At 37.3% G+C, this 21,520-nt stretch overlaps 2 protein-coding genes across 2 annotated transcripts in view; both read left to right on the top strand.

The window, feature by feature from the left end:
* Positions 1-7,437, top strand: part of LOC130409400 (formin-H) — a 29,507-nt gene extending 22,070 nt beyond the window's left edge. Inside the window, exons 13-17 of the mRNA XM_056733354.1 lie at positions 2,436-2,565; positions 2,658-2,690; positions 2,983-3,080; positions 3,781-3,864; positions 6,636-7,437. Coding sequence (XP_056589332.1) covers positions 2,436-2,565; positions 2,658-2,690; positions 2,983-3,080; positions 3,781-3,864; positions 6,636-6,740 — 450 coding nt within the window. The 3' untranslated portion in view covers positions 6,741-7,437. The remainder of the gene's footprint in view (positions 1-2,435; positions 2,566-2,657; positions 2,691-2,982; positions 3,081-3,780; positions 3,865-6,635) is intronic.
* A 4,993-nt stretch (positions 7,438-12,430) lies between these two features.
* Positions 12,431-20,833, top strand: cbln4 (cerebellin 4 precursor). Its single transcript, XM_056733608.1, has 3 exons — positions 12,431-12,856; positions 18,617-18,733; positions 20,227-20,833. The coding sequence occupies exons 1-3, from the start codon at positions 12,566-12,568 to the stop codon at positions 20,422-20,424; spliced, it is 606 nt and encodes a 201-aa protein (XP_056589586.1). The 5' UTR covers positions 12,431-12,565; the 3' UTR covers positions 20,425-20,833.
* The last annotated feature ends 687 nt before the right edge of the window (positions 20,834-21,520 follow it).

Raw genomic sequence — 21,520 nt, 5'->3', positions numbered from 1 at the left:
ACGCGTGCTTTTGTTTTGCAATATTTTTATAGCTCATCAAGTTATTAGTAACACGCCAGTAACGTGTATTGATTTTTAGGCCAGGGTGCTGGAGAACTGCTGGCTAGGTATGATTTGTTTTTTCTACAACATTTCAAATGCTATTAGATTGTTAATGATAATCTTTAATTTTTATATTTTTATTAAGCCTTGTTGTGCAAGCACTGATGAGCTTGTGCAGAGGCAGCAGCTTTTGCCAGAGGGGAACTGGAATCCCCTGGTTGGGCCTGGGTTCCCCTGAGGTTTTTTTTCTCGATGGGAGTTTTGGGTTCCTCACCACCGTTTGCATATTGTTTTGCACTATCTGCCTGGCCGGGGGGGCTGCTTTAGAATTCATACTTGTATTAAATGTGTCTCATGTACAGCTGCTTTGTAACAATGAAAATTGTAAAAAGCGCTATATAAATAAAGTTGAGTTGAGTTGAGTTGAGATTTAACGGCACTTGCATGATAAGCAGAATGACTTTTCTTTTTAGCTAATGAGGCATCTAAACGCAGTACCCCTGTGCTGTCGCCATGGAAACCTGACAAAAAAGGAACAGAAGTGTGCGTTTCTTTGAGAGTGATAGAGGACAAGTGTGCCGGACGGCTCTGCGTGTACTTGGGGTTTCTCTGTGTGAGATTTAGGATGTGGTGAGAAGTGCTGAATAAACATTTATTTGATGCATGCTTGTTATTTTTAGGCCTGAAACATAGAAGTAAATGCAAACGCTTTTGTCTAAGCTGTGTTTTGCATTGTAGAATGCATTTAATTTTCATCGTTGCCACTAGGGGATTATATTAGAGATATATTAAACTCAAAATAGTACTATAGGTTAATGGTTTAGGAAACTTAATGAAAGTTAACTAGAGTTTTTAATCTTTTTTACAGTGCATTAGTCAACTTTGACTGTTTTATTATATTTATAGATTTATTTATGATATGTATAATATAGATTGTCATTATGTGTTTTCGTAATGCTAGGGTCTTCATCAAGGAGTCATCTGAAAATATTTTTTTAGGCATGAAATACCATGCAAATCATAAAGCTATCATCAAATTCTATTAAATGCACTTTATAGGTCCAGTGTTAGCGGCATCTAGCGGTGAGGTTGCGAATTGCAACCAACGGCTCACTTCACTCCTCCCCCTCCCTTTCAAATCACTACGGTGGATGACACAGCATTAACATGTTGTAAAATTTGGCTTCTTCACCGAAGTAGATAACGTATTTAGGATACTTGCTATGTAGTGCAGTTTTTCCCTTTAAGGCTACCGTAGAAACAACATTGTGAATTCCAAGAGTTCAAGAGTATTTGAGGCTGAAGACATTGTTATGAATAATATATTGCATTTCTGTCCATAGATCCTCCAGAAAATTACACATTGGAGCTTTAAGTGTTAAACGTGCTAATAATATTATGTGTCCTCCAGCCAATGAGAAACAATTGAGCTGAATTAATTGACATAATATTTCCTTCTCACAGATGCAAGCAACTCCTTGGATTGTAAGCTTTGCCACAGCCAGAACAAGTGCCCACATTCATGTTTTTATATACTACATTAGCCAAGCCGTCTACTTTTTCGAATTTGCACAAATTATGTTTCTGCCCATAATTTTGAAAAATGGCTGGTGTTTGAAATGGTAAACAACAAAATACACGCTCCCTCTCTACCGCAGAACTCATCCAAGGATTCGCTCTCAGTCGCCGGAGCAGCAGAGAAAATTGTCGTGGCACGGTTTGGCGTCTCCATGTATTAACATAAAGAATACTTTCTGAGGCTCGCTCTAATTCTCTACAGACCTCTTCAGATGCAGATGTGTGCAAATCATCATGTTAATACATGCAAACTGCCTTTGTGGCATTACATTCACTTTACAGAACACAGTTCAGACTGAGGGATTTAGCACTCAACACTTTAATAATTTACAGTGTTTGTGCCCGTTATTATTTGAAAAATCATATGAGATGTTTTTTTTTTTAATTAGTGGGTACAATGTGTTTGTTCGGTGCTGAATGTATCGTCCCACAATACAAAACAAAACCCTCACGAAGGACTCCAATACACTGTATAGTTTCGCACTGTGTCAGTGTTGTTAACCTTAAAGATGTAAAGGAAATCCCTACAGGAAACCGCTTTTCACGCGTATACAAAAGAGATGCGCCTTAGTGCTTTTTAAGTTCAGGGTATTACACACATGGGTGTTCAGTTGTCAAACCTTTCTCATTTCGTGGCCTTGGAAACGATATTTGCATTCAAAGATGCACGCGTGGCTAAACGAACGCTTAATATTTGTTTGCTCACTTTACTGCTCTTTACTCCCCTTTGGACAGGTGTGACGTTTGTTTTTGTTTTTCGGGAACGTGTGCTTCCTCAAACGCTCTCATAATGTCTCTGTCTTGTCTTCCTCAAGGTCTCTCAGCTGCGTGGGAACAATCGAAAGTTCACCTTGCTGCACGCCCTTGTGGAACAGATCATGTTGCGAGAGCCGAGTTTGGCCACCTTTTTCCTGGAGCTGGCAGAATTCGAGACGGTTTCTGGAGGTATTCTAATCAAAATTTCATTGAAAGAGAAGATGTGATAGATGTTTGCAGGCCGAATGCCTTTTGATTGTGTTTCTGTGGTTTTCCTGCAGCCTCGGTGAAAGGCCTGACGGCGGAGGTGGACGGTACATGAGCCTTTTATCTGATGCATGTGCGCGTTTGTGTTGATGAGGAAGTGATGCGAGGTTACAGAATATCACTCTGCTCTTTTAGAAGAGTTTGTTGTGTTACGGTTATGTTGCAGTTTTCAACTTTATAACGGACTGAGCATTACTGACACAAACCTGTTGATGTTTGCTTGTGCATTTATACATGAAGGCCTTGCAGTGATATTCATACGGTGATTCTGTGTAAAATGATTTTGAAGAATAAAGCGAGATTAGATGTGACGTTGAAGATGAAAAATTTACCTTTCAGTTGTGAAGAATGAGTTTCAGAAGGTCATGCAGTACAGGAAAGCTCACAAACGGAAAAACGCGGTAAATCAGCAGCCAAAGTTCTTCAAAGACTTGAAGGTAATTTATCTTTCCATCATGCATTGGACAATATTCCATCTAGAAACATGCATTTGAATGAACAGATGGGTTAAATCCCTATCACACCAGAAACAATAACTATAAAGATTAAAGGAGCAATGTGGGGATTTTAGCGCCATCTAGCGGTGAGGTTGCGGTCTTGCAGGAAAATATGCCTGTACGATGTTGGATTAATTTAATTCAGCAATCTCATAAATGGAGCAAACACCAAAAAGTAAACTTTGTTCTATCACTTCATCTCATTTTAACACACACTTTAGCATAAACACTCATTCAGTTGTCACACGTGTTCCTTCATTTCTGTATCACAAGGTTTTACTTGAGTTTTTTTTTTCTATGGAAAGCTTCAAACTGAAGGCTGTTTAAGCGTTTCTTACATCATCTAATTCAAATTTCAGATTTCAAACCGGTCAAAATGTAATTCATGTCCCAATTTATTGGATGAAACTTCATTTTACAAAATGCAGCATCAAATAAAAATAAGATGCAACAAAATGTTTCAAAATAATGTTATACCTTGTGCAAATCCTTTGTCCGAACTCATTTGTGCATGTTTGATGTGGTTGTTCTCTTTAGGAAAGTTGTTTCTGTATGTGCCCAGTAAGGTGTCAATGCTAACCGCCAGACTCAGAGTAATGAGCCTAAGCCCACACTTTCTCCTCTTTATCTCCGGCTCTAGATGGCCATCGAGAGGTATGAAACGGATCTCAGCCAGCTGACCAAGAGGTGCGAGGAGATGAGGAAACTCTACACTGACATATTGGTAATCCCTGAGTTATTATTTCAATATCTTGTGTTGTGTTGCCCGGGGAGACGGATGGGTTGGAATCCTTGGCTGTGTGGAGATAGGCCTTTCTCTGCTTATCTCTGGCAGGCGGACTGAGAGAAGGGGAAAATATTTCAGCCTGGCCATTCCTCAAGGTTATAAAGGCTTTTCTTTTGTACTGTGAGAAACACCATGCTCGGTTGACTGTGAATTATTCTGTCGTTTTAATTTAAGGTTTATGGCTTTGCTTGTAACAGATGATGTTTACTAAACATGTTGCGGTCACAGAAAATGGCTCCTGGCTTACATGTGATACAGTGAGCCGGAGAAGTACACGTCACGAACCTCTACAATCCTTTTTTCCTTTTTGTCCATGCAGTCTTTCTTTTATTAACTTTCATTGAGTTATGGCTTGTTGCCGTTGTGTGTTATTGCTATTGGGCTGTGTCTTATTTTCTTTGGTCTGTGTCTTATTTCCATTGGTTTGTGTCTTTTCCATTGTGTTGTTTTATTTCTATTGGGTTGTTTCTATGTTTTATTGGTTTGTTTCTATGTTTTATTGGTTTGTTTCTTATTTCCATTATTTGTCTTATTTAGTGTCTTATTTTCATTGTTTTGTCTTGTTTCAATTGTGTTGTGTCTTATTTCCATAATTTTGTGTCTTCTTTATTTTGTCCCATGTCTTATTTTCGTTGGACTGTTTCTTATTTCCATTGGTTTGTGTCTTGTTTTCATTGGTTTGTGTTTTATGTCCCTTGTTTTGTGTCCTGTTTCGATTGTGTTGTGTCTTATTCCATTGGTTTGTGTCCTGTTTCCATTGTGTTGTGTCTTATTCCATTGGTTTGTGTCCTGTTTCGATTATGTTGTGTCTTATTCCATTGGTTTGTGTCCTGTTTCGATTATGTTGTGTCTTATTCCATTGGTTTGTGTCCTGTTTCGATTATGTTGTGTCTTATTCCATTGGTTTGTGTCCTGTTTCGATTATGTTGTGTCTTATTCCATTGGTTTGTGTCCTGTTTCCATTTGTTTGTGTCTTATTCCATTGGTTTGTGTCCTGTTTCCATTTGTTTGTGTCTTATTTCTTTTGTGCAATATCTTATTTTCATTGCATGGTGTCTTACTTTGTATTGTGTCTTACTTTCTTTGTATTGTATCTTGTGTCCTTTGTGTTTTGTCTTATGTCCTTATGTCGTTTTTCTGTTTCATTGTCTTTGTGTTATGTCCTCTTTAATTTCTTTGTGTTATCTTGTTTTTCATTGTGTTGTGTCTTTTCCTTTCCTATTGTGGCTATAAGTGACAATATATCACTTATAGCCACATAAGTGATATGCCCCCATTCACTGTCACTGGTTTTGTGACGATCCTGTCCTTTCTGTTCTTAGATTTCGTGCCTTGGGGACAGGGTTGTTACAGTACCATGTCTTGTGTGTATGTTTTGTTTTATGTGGAGACACGTGGCGGTATGTTTTCCTAATTCGCCGAGTGTTCTCCTGTTTTTCATTAAGCTCCGCCCCCTTGTTTCTCCGTTAGTGTCCCAATTGTGTCTTATCTCCCTGACCTGTTCCTTCTTCTTCCCGCCAGATTTCCCAGTAGTGTTAAGTCTTGTCACCTGCCCTTCTCCGTCCCTGTGCAATCTCCCAATCATGTCCCTATTTAGTATCTCTGTTTCCCCTCACACCTCGTCGGTTCATTGTATTGTCTTTCTAGTCTTGCCCCGCGTTACCCTTCCTGAAGTTATTCGGATTACCCAGTTCCAGTTTCCTGCTTTGAGTGTGTTTCATGCCCGTTAATTCTGTCCGTGGCTTTCGTGTTTTGGACTTATTATTTTTTAGCTGTTTAGTTTTGTTCCCCTCGTGGAAAGTTTTCTGTTTTGTATATACGCGTCTCTGTTTTGCCCCATCGTGGGTTTTGTTTTGGTTTATTTAAATAGAAGTCTCTCGTTACATTCACCTGCCTGCGTTTGGGTTCTGCCTCACACACAACCGTGACAAGAGGGGCCAACATTTGATGACCAACATTTTTCAAAATATCTTCTTTTGTGTTCTGCTGGAAAAAAAGATCACATGTTTGAGATGACAAGAGGATGATTAAATGATAAAGAAATTTTCATTATTGGGCGAACTGTCACTTTAAATCTGATCTTTTAAAATAATAAAATAAAGAGAAACAAATCAAAATAAATATATTTCACATCAGCCAGATCGGGGAACTCTTCTGAACAATTTAATTTCCCTCGTAATTTATTCAGTAAAAAAAGGTGAAAAGCACGTCAGGTGCAGAAATAAACAGTTTGATTATAACCCCGGAGTAAAGCTCAACTCTTTATGAACGGTCCCTTTTCTCCATCTGTAACGTGTATTTCCCAACTGTCCCAATTTTCCTCAGCACTATCTGTAATCTCACAGTGGGGTTGTGCTTCACAGTGAACGCCCGGCCCATAGTGAGTTTGACAGGCTGAAAAGTGAGTCTGTTGCCAGGGTTGAGAATTGCTTTAAGTTTTACAATTACAGCTGAAACTTTTACCTTGTGGCGAAAATACAGAAGAAACTTTTAGTGAGAGAGAGAAACATAAAAATTGCTCAGAAATGAAAGAACTGGAATTTGTCCATTATAGTTTGTTACTCAACACGAAGGATATAAAACGTTCTGCTATCTAAAGCTATAGCTTGATATAACACTCGGATCGAAAGCTGTTCTTAACTGAGATAAGTTTGACTGCAATATTCATCAAAAAAATGTACACATCCTTTTCATTCTGTCATCCCCAGGTTAAATTTGGAGAACCTTTGGACCAAGACTCTCAAGAATTTTTCGGATGGATTGGCCAATTTATTAATGACTTCAAGAAAGTTTACAGCGAGTGTGTTCAATGAATTAGACAGCCATACACAGATATGTGCACCTGTTTGCTCAAACATTTCACGAATACAGTTTCCGTCCGAAACAGACTTATCTATGGACTGAGACCTTGCTCGCTGGATCTCTCCCAGTTCTTGTGTTTGCTTTAATTAAAAGTGTTGGCAAGCTGCTTTCACATAAAATCTTTCACCCTGTGCCATAAGCAACAACTTGGATTCATTTCCCTGACGGGGCAAATCTTTACTGGAGGCACACATCAGTTTGTTTTCTCAAAGTGAACAGAATCCAGCACGAGTCCTGATTCTCAGACACGCTTTATGTCTTTAGGATGTGTGTGTTTGTGTTTTCTGGATGATACAGAACCGAATCCACAACAAAGAACATCAACATTTCACACCGTAGAACACAGATCCATCTTGAATTAACTTTTGAAGGAATTCATTCATAAAATAAAGAAAGAGGATGAATAACAGACTATGTAAAAGTTGTTTGAGTTAAAGGGCTAGTTGTTTGTATCAGTTTTCATTTCATTATTTGTATTAGAGCAAGGATTTCAAAAAAAAATTGGGGTAAACTATTTCTATAAGCTTTAATCACCATCACTGCAGGACAAAAATATAAACAATTTAAGCAAAAAATATAAACGTATATAAGTTTACACTAAGACTGTATATTAAATATAAACACTGGTGCATAAATTGAAAATAAAGATGTGCAATATTAGTCACTCAATTGTATGAAGTATTCTGTGTGTCATGTAATGAATGGCCTGCAGGAGTTTCTCATGAAGAGATGAAATGCTTTTCTTCAGTACCCCACACGAGCACAATAGCAAATAAAGAAAAAAGTTAAATATTCATCTCGGGAAACAGAGCATGATGTGCCCTTGTATTCTGAACTAAAATACTTGACTGCACAGGGAACCAAAGTAAAGAATTTCATTCATTAAAGAAATTTAATCGCAATAACATGAAAATTTCTGTCAAACGCGCCTAATTTATCTCCTGAAGCCTTGATTTGCGCTAACAGTCATTTTAATTTCAATAAATCATAAAAGTATTCCTGTCAAAAACTTTAGATGTCACTGGTTGCGTTGCTTTAATATCGTCCTTTTTTAGTGGCTGAACATTCTGTACTTGAAGCTTTTGAACATTGGCTTTAAATGAGAAAAACAATCTTATTACAGCAAGAGGATTACACATGCATTTCTGCTGCCTTTTCAAATGATCCTACCTGAGCTTTAAAAGTGGTTTCTGTTTTAAATTTTCACATATTTAATCTGCATTTTTTTGTCATTTCAGATGTTTACCTTCAAAATGTTGTCATCATTTACACGCCCTCTTGTCATTTCAAACCATTTCTTTCTTCTGCAGAACATAAAATAAGATATTTAGAAAAATGTTGGAAACAGAACAGCAGGATCCCCCCAATCACTTCTATTGTAACCAATGCAAGTGAATGGGGGGCTTTAAACAACATTCTTCAAAATATCTTCTTTTGTGTTCTGTGGAGGTAAGAAAGTCAAACAGGTTTGAAATGACAAGAGGGTGAGTAAATGATGACAGAATTTTTATATTTTGAAGGTGAACTATCACTTTAAGTCTCGTCTGCATCGTATATAGAAAAAGATTCAGAAATCTCAAATACGTCTCTGTTATTAGAGTTTCAGAAGAGATCTCAACAATTTCTCAAACTGAGCTCAGATTTGTCAAGTCTGCAAACAAAAGTCAATATTGTTAAAGATCTCAATATGAACTCAAACATTTCTCATCAAATTTATGCAAATCCAAATTATTTTATCCATCTATCTACACTATTTTACTCATCCGTACCCTTCATGTATTTTAACAATAATTGTCTAATTTGCTTCTACTGTATCGTTGTCTTCGAGGCATTTTTGGAGAAACATCTGAGACGCAAGTTTTTTTGTTAAAAAAAGATAAAGATACTGCTAAGAAAATGTGTTCTTTATAAAAATGGTTTCGCTAATAAAATAATTCAGCTGCTGTTTCATTTTTTTATTTCCATGGCAACGTGTGAGCTCTAAAGCTCTGCTTCCATTTGATTTGAATTGGAGTTTTTCTGCATTTTTTCGCTGTTTGGCACATGAAACCAGCGCACGTGTTGTCCTCCTGACCAGCATGGCACAAAAGCATTTAGACTGTTCAATAAGAATCACTACAGTCAATGCTTTCAGCTGTGACCCTTTTGTTTAGACCTCAGATTAAACAATTTCTCTCGGTCTCCTTTGCAGAGCGACTGCCACGGGTGAAAGCAGCGCACTGTCAGCTCGGATTGACGTGCAAATTTGAGACCAAAAACTTGCTTTACCTTAAGCTTTAGTCATTTTTGGAGCAAACGGTTATCTTTTAGGTTGTATAAATTTGTATAATTTATGGACGTCTTTAGATCACTTTTAATGCTATTCCAAACCTTTGTGACCTCTTTGAAATGCAAATGAAGGATTGATGTGTTACATATATAAAAGATACATTCTTATAAAAGAAATCACAGTGACTTTCAATCTGCAAAAAGGAGCTTAAAGTGTGCTCATTTTGAGCTGTTTTTAAGCCTTCTCTTTGTCTCTCTTACCTGGCAGATTTGTTTAGATGCCCCTAGAGAAGACTGCATGTTTGAACTCTGAAAGAGCGGGGGTCTGCGTTTGATGGATTTTAATGTCATTTGTTTTCTAAGTCAATGTCAGATCTCAATGGGAGTTTACTGAGAGCCTCTTTATACCCGAACCCCTCAGGCCCGAGCACGCATTGTGTTTTATGCAAACAACAAAGTCACACAATTAAAACCTCAAATAAACATCTAAACATATTTTAAGAGTTTTGCACTCCGTGCTGTGGATCTCACCATCACCTGGTGAATCATAACTTAGTCCCCTTAGGTTTTTTCTCTATATTTTTCCAAAACAGTGTTTAGGGGTCAGAAGAACTATCCCTTTTTTTTCACACTCCCAGACATTCTTACCTGAATGAGAAGACAGGTAGCATGTAGGTCACAGAAGGTTGATTCATTCACAGGAAAAGAAGTCCAGCTCATTTATCTTAGTCCCATCCAGAAATAGATTCCCTGCTCTCTGCCCGGCTGTTGTCCTAAGGATGGGTCCGGAAAATCCAATAGTCTTAATCAAATATTAAGTCCTTAGGTCATCATTTGTGAGTCTGAATTTGGTCCTCGCATATGGATACGGGCTGGTAAAACAAGTAATACATTTTGGACTCTTGAATTTTAAGGAAATCCATTAATTAAAATCATTTTATTATTTGCATACCCATTATTTGCTTACCCAAAACTTTTAGAAACTTTAGACAAAAATTAATCAGTTCATAGTGACCATGTCAAACTTTAAAAAGGAGAGAAGAGATGAGTCCATATTACTCATACAATTGTATTGCTCAGAAGTTTCGTTTTCATATCTCAGGAGATTTGCTAGAGTTCATTTAAGGATACATTTTTTTCATAAAATTACTTGAATGTTTTAGTAATGAAAATGAGACAGTTTTTGAAATCTATAAAGAGTATTGAATTGTAAAATGCATGTAGATTGTGAAAGTAAAATAATCTGGATTTGGGTAAATTTGATGAGAAATGTTTGAGTTCAAATTGAGATCTTTAATTGCAGACTTGGCAAATCTGAGCTCAGTTTGAGGCGTTGTTGACATCTCTTCAGAAAGACTTGAGAGCAGAAGTTTTTGATTCAATCCCATTGATGTCGAAGAGAAAGAGGAATATTGAACAGATCTAAATGTGATTTTTCTTTTTTTAGGAAAGAAATACTATTTACAGTTGGTGTTTAAAGTCAGGTACCATTATGCTCGAATGTTAATCTAATTCTTAAGTGTAAGTGCTGATAAATATTAAACAAAAAGTATTTTTTGTAAAAAATAAATAACTTTATGGTACATGGACTGTTTTAATAGAAACTCTGTCAAATAATCTCATAACGGTTTTACATTTTCCGTTATAAATGCTCAAGTCCCTTTTTGTGAATGACTTTGATTCAGGACTGCCAGGAAATATCAGATGTTGTGCTTTCCAAAGCAAGAGAAGTTCATCCTTACATGTGGAGGTAGTATATAAATGTACTTTATTGCAATGCACCCTATAGGTACATCTGCCTGTGTCAAATATGGACATTTTCTAGATTTATTTGTCCATGTTTTACCCAACAATGGTCTGAAACAGCGCAGACGTTTTGTATAGTGTTCAGCATTTGTTAAACATGTTTTCTTTGAATTCTCTCAGACAAAGCTTCCATGAGTAATGTGTAGGAAAGAGTATAAAAGCAACAAATATAGCACTGCACATTTATTCATTTGTCATCCCGAGGAACTCAATAGGTTCCCGAGTGACTTGACTGTTAATTTGTGCTCGCAGATATTAAATGAAAAACTGTGCGTTGCTGAAGTTCATTCAACGCGTCCTCCAGAGTGCCTCAACAATGAGATTACGGGAGTACAAAATGTTTTATGCATTTTTCATGGACTTCTTGGTACGCGCTTCATCCCCAGATCCTCTTGAAAAACTCTATTCATTAACAAGATCAATGGCAGCATTCAATTGCATGCGTCTGCGTCTGCGTCTGCGTTTACTTATCGGGTCCTGATAAACTCATTTCATTCATGTGTTTGATATCTCCACATAAGGATGCAGAAACATCGAGAGCATTGCTTTTCTTAAGAGTCAAACATTCGAGAAAAACAAAATGTTCATGTTTCCAACTTGAGATGCGTAAAAAAGAGGCAGACACATTAATGCAAATGTTGAAATGCTTCACATTACGCATGAATTGTTTTGACCTATCATAACGTTACTTATATATTATTTTTTGATATCTTGGTGCGTTTTAGTTTGTTATGTAATATTCTCCCGGGACACAGGCGTTCTGTCCACTGCAATGTAGTGATGGATATTTTTGGTTAATGAAGATGAGACTATGCCAGCCTTTGATGTCCATTGTCCATGTTAAAATGGTCTTCCTGGGCTCCTGTCGCATACCAGATGTAAGGGGGTGTGGCCACTGTGATGATGTGTTAATATAATTTGACAGAATAATAATAATTGTAATACTTACATTTCTTCCCCTACATATCATAGTATAGTTTACATTTGCAAATGACAAACAAGAGTGCATTTCTATCAAACAACAAATCTGTGATGTGATCTTGCAATTCACTTGACAATATATTCATTTTATTTTATATATATATTCATATATATTTCTATTTTATTAAAAACTAACCACGCCCCCCACCATCCAAAAAAGTGCAGACATTATTATAATATGTTACCGTGATGATAAAAAAAGTTTTTGCTTAGTCTCAGCAGTGTATTGATCATCTGATATTACGAAACACCGCGAGTGTCTCTGCTTCTCACCTGCCACTGGCATTTTGTGGTTGAGCTCGTCGGGTCGGGTGTGCGCTATCTAGTGTGCTTTTGGCTTAGAGGGACATGCTCATACATAGATGCTCTGACGGCAGTCATTACAAATGATTAAGTTTACTCTTTAAGTTTTGTGCTGCACAACTAGTATGGACAAAAAGTGGCGATTGCGAAGGTAGTGAGGTTAGTGCTGCCCACGGAGCCGCCGGGAGCGCATCCCCGCACCTCTCCAAACCTCTTCATCTGGAGTTTAAAAAATACAACATCGCTTAAACACGAGGAAACAATATTATTCTTAAAACATGACTATTAATGTAACATTTAGATATTTGTAAACGTCGGGTTGATGTTTGGAAAATACGTGCGCAATCTCGGAGAAGACGCGCAGTGACGGGACCCCGTGAGCGCTTTCGGATTTTGGCTGTGCTGGAAATTGTCAATCATGGTATTGGTAAAGCCCCGTAAGAAGGTGTGCGTCGACTGCGTGGCTTTTGTGTTCTGCTTGGTCTTGTGTGAGTTCGTTTGGGCGCAGAATGACACGGAGCCCATCGTCCTGGAGGGAAAATGTCTGGTGGTGTGCGACTCGAACCCTGCCGACTGGAAGAGCTCGTCCTCGCCGCTCGGCATCTCCGTGCGCGCGGCCAACTCCAAAGTGGCTTTCTCTGCGGTGAGAAGCAACAATCACGAGCCATCAGAGATGAGCAATAAGACTAGGATCATATATTTCGACCAGGTAAAGATAACATACACTAAACTGATTTTAAACTTTGATATGTTGCATGTTATTTTTAAGATTTGGGAATAATATTTTGGAAGGCACAGTTGAAAACCCTTATCCAAAAAGTTTTAAGTCACTTTATTTGACAGGGCATGTTCCAGTTATAAATAATGGCTTGATGTACGTGATTTATTATATGGACCATCATATGTTGTCATTGCTTTGTAATAAATTGTGTTATGATGCTGTGTTGTAAAGTCTTTTGGGTAACGCTTTACATTAATGTTCACGCTACAGTAAGTACAATCAGGCCTCATACAAATTCATTACATGTATACTGAATATGGTGCATTACACATACTTCTACAGGATGCTATTGTTTGTGTCATATAGAGTGTCATGCTGCTTAGTTTTACTCTGGCATGACAGTAAATATTTTATCTAATAGGACGAAAGTAATTTATTGAAATTATAAAATTGACAACAATTTGCCAATAATCATAATTTTACTCAAGTTACGAATGTAATAATCTAATTGTTATGCATTTAACGTAATGCATGGATGCGTGAATAACTATATCGCATATTAACATAAGTTATCAGAACTATGTACTGTAAAAAGGTTCTTATTTAACATTTACTGGGCTGTTTTTGAATTATATGAATAATCACAGTGATGAGTGTCACTCTTTGCTGAAGAACTAGAAAAATATTTAACAAAACAGATACCACGGTCAAAACGTGCGTCTGTGCTGTAGACTTACATGGCTTTCCATGTATCGCTGTCTTATGCATGCTATGATTAAAATTTAATCTGATTTTAAAAGCATTTTAATGAGAAACGTTCAAGGATGTGCTGAAATATTGAGTTGCAAATGATTCTAACATGTTCTCAACCTTTTAATATGGATGAAGTTGTCCGGGTTGTGCAGTATATTCTTTACTCTGGCTATCCAGCACGACTGGACCTGATTCAATTCACTGTGCTTTCCTGGTCAAAGACGGGGAGAATAAATGCGGCAACATCTTCAGGCAGGGTCAGATCAAACAGAACGCCTGCAGGTGTGCTCTGCTGAGGAAAACTGTGCTTTATTAACAATGTCCTTCAAATAGATTAAAAAGAGATTCATTTAACTTGCTTTAGGTTTGCATTTTATGATTCATTTACTCCCTCCCTCTTCTCCTGAAAAACAGAAGCAAGCATTAATATTCTAGACCATTTGGATACGTGTCTCAGTTCACAGACCTCCATATAATAGATAGATAGATAGATAGATAGATAGATAGATAGATAGATAGATAGATAGATAGATAGATAGATAGTGTGTATTGTTTCTCAAAGACAGTCAAGACACAAATATAATTGTTAATTGCTGGAGCTGAATTGCAGCATACAGGTAAAGATTATTTTTCAGTTTTGCTGAGATACAGTTGAAGCTGTGAATCAGTTTTATTCCCTTCTTATTGCCTTGCAGGATCAGGGAAAAATAAGGTAAAAAGGTACAAAACTGGCCAGCTGCTCTCGGCCCCTGAGCGGGTTGAACGCTCACCGCCTTGACACAAATAACACCGTCCAATAAGCCGTCTGGCCAGCCTCTCGCTCTGGGTTCACCACAGGGAATGGTTACTTAAACCTTAAACCTCACAAACTGCAGGAGAGAGATTGAGTCGTCCTGTTTGTGGACCACGAGGGTCTTGTGTTTGGAATGTTGAGTAATCCTAATGCAGCATCACAGCTAGTTCGAACCCAAAGCCTTTTTTGCATTCATGTATCTGGGGAGTTCAGGCTGTTTTTGTAAATATTCATGTATCATACAATGGGGTCTAAGATTCTAAGAAAATGCTTCAGGTTTGCAATTTTTTATTTATTTCAATTTGTATGCATTGCATGTCAAACACGTAGCATATCTTTAGTGTTTAAAATAGTGAATAATTAAAAATGTGTATATATTTGTTTTGTGCCTCATTTAAATCCCCCCCAAAACTTTTTTCCCACCCTTAAGGGGCTGCAAACCTTCTTCACAGTGATGCCACAGAAGAACCATGTTGGTTATAATAAGAACCATTTCTTTCTTTTTTTTGAAGTTTGTTCAAATGTTATTGGTTTTTGATGGAACATTCAGGCAAAAGTGGTTCTTCTAAGGCATCTTACTTAGAGATGTGATGAACTGGCCTTGTTTATTGTTTTATACTGTTGTATGAGGTCGACTTATGACGTTCCTGTGACGTTAAATTAAAAAACATCAAAATCAATAAGTAATAGGCTATTTTCTTCCCACGTTTTAAGGCCAGCTCTACAAATGCTCGGTTTTAATGGGCTTGCCGCATTGAAGACTTTGTAAGTAAACGCACACTGCTTTGATTGGATAGAAGTTTGCGTAGTTGGAGCCTTCTTTGAATTAGTTAGATACACTTTAGCAGCATTCACAGTTTTCGCTCGGAATCAGTATTATCTGGAGACCTCTTGTGAATCATAAATGACCTCCTCACATCAGTGTTTCATGTGATGCATTTGCACGGGATGATTTGCGCAAATTTACTTACTTGTTTCATGGATGTGATGGCAGGCTTTAGTTTGTATAGCCTATAATTGTATTACTTTTAATTATATGTGACCGTACCCGTCTGCATTTGAGACCCGTGATCGCGACCCGGACGAAAGATCACCGCGATCGCGGGTCTCAAATGTTACGAGTTTCCATGATAAATATAGAAACTTATGGATTTTTCCAGCACCTCAAATAATACAAACAGCCTCCATTATTCACAATCGGATAAAACCTTGAAAAATTGTATATGACCCTGCCAAACCACAGAGATCCAGTTTAGCTTTGGCTTAAGATCACAGAGAACCTCTGCAATTAATAAATAAACGACTGTAGGTCCCCAGATAATACTAATCTCGAGTGAACAGTGCTCAGGTCACATCAAGCGATCTCTTACGAAGCATAGTGACACATAGTACAAAAATGTTTTACTCACATAAGATTGCTGCGCCAATACTGGCACTGCTTTTTAATTTGATTCTCTCCACAAATCCAGTTCCTTCTTCATAAAGGAATCCTTTGAGAAATGAAATGAACAAACGCTTCATGTTTTTCCCACATGAGCTGGAACGTCTTTAAAAATAAACTTTAACCACGCATTCCTAATATCAGAATCTGAAGGAAGGTTATGCAGCGACTGTATTCGTCCACAACCAGGGAACACAATATTTATCTTTAAAGGCATGTTTGTTTATTGCTAGCTCGCTCTGGTTCCGCGTCACTTGTGTTACTTCAGAATTGTCATGCGCGGACCAGTGGGCGGTTCTAGAGAAGTAGTCGTTATGTCGTCATAGATAGATGCATTCCAGAACCTGGCATTCGCTGGGCCTGGTGTCAATGACAGATGTAATCTCAGTAATAAGGGCGTTTTCAGTTCTGACACTTACATGATGTTCACGTAAATACTATTCCCTCTTATATAACAAAAGCTTGGGTTAAAATTGTGATTTTAATTCATGAATCATTTAAAGCAACTGTTTTTAAAAGTGTTATTTTCAAAATCCCTGATTTATAATGTGCTTTCACACTTTTGGAGGCAATCGATAAAGCCTATTTGGCTGAGCAATGAATTTCCGTTTTTTTTTTGGAGAGAGAGAGAGACATTTTTTTAATATTTACATATCAACATATCAAAACAATAAATGCATTAAATTCAACATACCATTAATACAAATGTATAACATTTATCCACAAAATGTCAAAGCCAGCTCTTGATCCACCACAGTACAAAATAAACATTTGTAACACCACTGTAGTAATTTTCAATATAATTCATAGCTTTGTAATATTTAAACTCCATAGTAAGTCTTGATTTAACAAAAGCTTTCAATAAAGGTATGACCTCTTCTCCATTCCTATTCTCTAATCTGTTTTTCCTTGTTTTGTAAATTGCAAGTTTACCTTTCTGTCAAAACAGAAAATTAATCCATTGCGATTTAACCCTCTGTCCCTCTGAGAGAGAGAGAGAGAGAGAGAGAGAAAGAGAAAGAGAGAGAGAGCGCAACTTGCACTTTTGGAGGGGTTGGGAATGATGTCAGACAGGTGGACAGATAAATACGCATTCTTTTTTATGTTCACTTTAATCCATTTTTATGAAGATCAATCCAAAATTTCATTTTGAGTCCTGCGAGATTGATTATGGTGTTTTGAATCGTTGTAATCCAGTTGTGTGGCATTGTACATGTACAAGACAATTCTTTGCCACTAAAGCCAAGTTCACATTATGACACAACTTTAAACGTCGGCCGATCACAGAGCTGTTCAGACTACATGTCTTGCTCGCTGTGAAATCTGAAGTATAAATTGTTCATGTGTTCACAATACAAGACACAATGTAAATGATCTGCAACAGGAGGTGACACACTACACAAGTGAACAATGAACAATTCTGACTCAATCCGGTCCCCAAACAACATTTAGTCACGAAAAAATGCGAGAAATGGAACGGAACGGAAAATGATACGAAAAACATGCGACACAGGAATTGTTTCGAAATGAAATTTCTGCTTCAAGCTGTTTGCTTGATGATCTGCTCGGAAAAGCCTAGAAAAAGGAAAAAACAAAAGATATGAGTTAAAGAATGGATCCGCATGTGGGGGCAGTTCCGGTGACCTCAACCAATGGCTTGCAGTCATTGGCTGTGGCTCGTCACTTCACTTGACATTACATGATGTCGAATCCGACAACAGCTCCAGATGTTTATCACGCTAGATATTTGTCTGGCGTCAGGGAGCCTTTTTGATGAGTCGTTTACTAGTTCACACACAATGATTGGCGAGCGCTGACCTGTCGGCGATCTCAAAGACTTGCAAATCGGGCTTAAATCGGGCTTAAAACCATGTAGTGTGAACTTGTGAACCATGTAGCATGACAGGATTTCAGTTTCATTGTTTACTATAAAAGATTTGGAAATTGTTTAATTCTTCCAAAAGCCAAACAAAGAGAAAGTCTATGTGTTTGTCATTGTCATCAGCAGCAGCATGCATTGACAAATCAAATATTTTGCCTCTGTGTGAATGCATGAAGAACCTGTCAAATCTATGGAAACTCTTCATTGCAAAAAAATGTTGTGTAGTTGAAAGGGTCAATAGACGAAGGAGGCAATCAATATGGCGATGCCAATATGGCGATGCATTTTGCACAGACAAGCAGCACTCACTGTTTCTTGAGACGAATAAAAAGGGAGAGAATCAGAACTGTCTTAAAAACCAGAGGATTGTGTTATATTTTTGCTTTCGCTTTGGCACTTTAGTCTCACACTCCATAGTCTTTACACTGCTGAGTGACTCTGTATTGGTCTGCTTCTGTGTAAATGAAGTGTGTGTTATACTGTTACCCTCAATTGTCATTCAAGTATAAACACATCTATGTCGCCTCTATGCGTAAAACGTTTAAATTCAACATGCAGAGCTTCAATATATAGCTCTTGTGTTTTATATCCATCTGCCCTTGAATGAGAAACATCTGTAGGTTGAATGACAGGAGGAAATCATGAATTGTGTCTTCACCGCTGCCGTTGAATAATGTGGAGAGGTCCAATTGTATGCATGACCGAATGCATTTTTCATTTCAGCTGTCTGTTGTAATCTCCCGCTAAAGTATTCCACGGTCTTTCAGCATCACAAGAGCAAATCCTAAACAGAACAAATAACAGTTGGATTTCACAAAGGCATTTGTCGAATTATTTGTTCCGTGTCTTCTTTGATACCTCTGAAATATCATTTTCCAGGTTCTTGTCAATGTAGGAAGCTATTTCACGCTGGAATCCGTGTTCCTGTGTCCCCGGAAAGGAATCTACAGCTTTAACTTTCACGTTATTAAAGTTTACCAGAGCCAGACCATCCAAGTGAGTAAAGAAACAATGTCACACGGTTTCTCATTTTAAGTCATGTTTGAAAGCTATATTAAAAAAACTTTTATTAAAACATGTATGATTAATAATGTATTTTAAAGTCATCCGTTGCATTCTTAGGATCTTATGATTGATTGAGCATCAGATGTACGTCTTGTGAATACATGTTTTAATAGATGAAAATCATTTTCTATTCATAGACCTTCAATTAGGAAAAACCTTCAAGTGTTATAATGAGAAAGTGTTATAATGAATTCGCATGAATGTGTCATATCTGATCCGCAGTAACTTTTTACTGTTGTGTGTTAGTAGTTAAATAAATGAAAATAATGATGTTTTATTATAAGCATTTTTAAAAAGGGAAGGGATAGGGCTTACCGGAGAATGTGATGTGGTGAGAAAATGAACAGGATGGCGAAAAAGTATAATATTTAGAGATTGTGAAAGATGTCATCATGATATTTTCATGATTGTGTAAACTCACAATAATTGTTATATTTAACAAAAGATTGCCAGTATATGAAGGAAATCCTGTAAAAAGTTTTTTTTAAATAAATAATATATGTCAAAACAATGGTACTGACATATTTTACATTAAATTATAATACAAAACAATTATAAATTGTATAAATAAACAACAAGGAAAACATTTGGATAAGAGACTAAACAGATCACATCTCCCATTGACTGTATAGTATTTCTTTTCCCTTACTTTGGCAGTAAATTGGGGATGAGAACGGTTTGTTTACTGACATTCTTCCAAAAATTTTCTTTGTGTTCAGCAGAATGAAGAAATGTTTTCTGGTTTGGAACAATCTGATGATGATGAATGATGACAGAATTTTCAGTATTGGATGAACTGTAGTTTTATTTCAAATCGCAGATAACAATAAATGCAGAGTCAGACAAAATTTAGTTTATTCTGAATATATTAAGAAAACATATGTGAAAAATTGCCAATCGTTAATATTGGACACTTATGCCTAGTTTCACAGACGATGCTTAAACCTAATCCCAGACTAACAGAGCTGTCTCAACTGAAAGAAGCTTGTACTGGCAAATCTTGAAACGTGTCCGTGCCATTGTTTTGTCCCAAGAAGGTATGTTTATAAAAAAATCTGCTTAAAAATCTGACTTAGTCCTGATTTAAGCAAGCCCTGTCTGTAAAACGAGAGCCATGTATAATCATTCTAAAGTCATCCACGCCAACAGGTTTATTTTAAACCTGCATGCCGCAGTTTCACAATTTGAATCCGTGGGCTCCTGAAATCTGAATGAATTTTGATTGGCTTTTATTGAAATGCTCTGACAATAATCCCAACCATATTGTGCCTCTGTATAGCTATGATTATATCAATACAGTACTTGTGGTGTAAAATATTTATCTAAAACATTATAGTTATCGTTCTTGGTGTAAACAGGGTTTTACTACTCAAAATATGTGTTGAATAAGAGTCTCTGCATTGATTTTTCTCTCTGTGCTTTAGGTGAATTTAATGTTAAATGGAAAGCCGGTCATTTCTGCCTTCGCCGGGGACAAAGACGTCACGCGTGAAGCGGCCACCAATGGCGTCCTCCTGCACCTCAACAAGGAAGACAAAGTTTACCTGAAGCTGGAGAAGGGCAATCTGGTCGGCGGATGGCAATACTCCACCTTTTCAGGCTTTCTTATATTTCCCCTGTAAAGCACATACACTAGAACGACTGTCGTCTTTTCTGTCCAGCAAAACAACCGTCATCGTGTAAGCAGCCCTGAAGGCGTCCGAATGGAATCACATCTCCAAATCGTTCAACTGATGTTTTAAGACTACATTGTGACAATGAATTATCTGGAGACTGCAGTGCAATATCTCATCTACCGTCAGCTGGCGTTCTACATAAACCCTTCCTAGCAGATTCAACGGCGGACTCATTGTTGGTTTAGTAAGTGATGTCATTTAAAGTTACTGTGTTAGACGTCAGGGGACATCCGTTAAATATAATCTTGGTTAAAACTGAAAAAGTGATTATTGATTTGAATCTAGCATCTTAGGCAAACATGAGAAAAAACATTGACACTTTTTATGTGCTGAGAGGTGTTAAAATGAATTTTTCTGTGATTCACTCATTCACTTCACACAGTGCACGGTTTGTTTGAACAGAATCTCTGACAGCATATAACAAAGCATGATCGGGGGGGGGGGGGGGTTGGTGAGGGGGTATGACGTGTAAAGGTGCCAATTAGTTCAGACAATCTGCTGTATCCCTCCCATCCCAAATTTACTCATTACAACATATCACTCCATCACTTACGCTTTCTATAGGTTGGTTTGCTTTGCCATGTACTATTCATTTTTTTGTGAACTGCTCCTTCAAAGTCTTGGTCTTTGCTTATAGACGGCAGTTTATAACATAGGTCGGTGCAATATCGTTCTTCAGAAGTTTTGTAAGAATGCAGTGGCTCTTGCTTGAAGTGTCTCAGTATTTTGAAGGAATTCTGTAATAAATTGTGACTTTTTAAGTGTCAGTTCATTGTCAGTCTGGTTCTGGGTCTTGGTATAAGAATTAAAGGGATAGTTCACCCAAAAATAAAAAAATCTGTATACATATCTTTGTTCTGATTAGACATGTGCACTATTAATCGCGATTACTAATATATCATGCTGAAATCGAGCTTGCTGCAATTATGCAAGGTATCAGTTATTTTATTTATGCGTATCTTGTCCGTGAAGCACGGCTTTGGGATCAGTATTAAATGCAGCTTGATCTAAAAGCAGTGCGAGTTTGAGTCGCTTATAATGT

This window comes from Triplophysa dalaica, chromosome 20 (assembly GCF_015846415.1).
Source record: "Triplophysa dalaica isolate WHDGS20190420 chromosome 20, ASM1584641v1, whole genome shotgun sequence".
In the NCBI taxonomy this organism is placed as follows: domain Eukaryota; kingdom Metazoa; phylum Chordata; class Actinopteri; order Cypriniformes; family Nemacheilidae; genus Triplophysa; species Triplophysa dalaica.
Note: the sequence above shows the minus strand (reverse complement) of the source record. Positions and strands in the feature narration are given on the sequence as shown.

Coding starts and splice junctions, on each gene's coding strand:
- cbln4 (XM_056733608.1), top strand. CDS start 12,566: ATGGTATTGGTAAAGCCCCGTAAGAAGGTGTGCGTCGACTGCGTGGCT. Junction 12,857..18,616: donor GGATCATATATTTCGACCAG/GTAAAGATAACA, acceptor ATCATTTTCCAG/GTTCTTGTCAATGTAGGAAG. Junction 18,734..20,226: donor ACCAGAGCCAGACCATCCAA/GTGAGTAAAGAA, acceptor TCTGTGCTTTAG/GTGAATTTAATGTTAAATGG.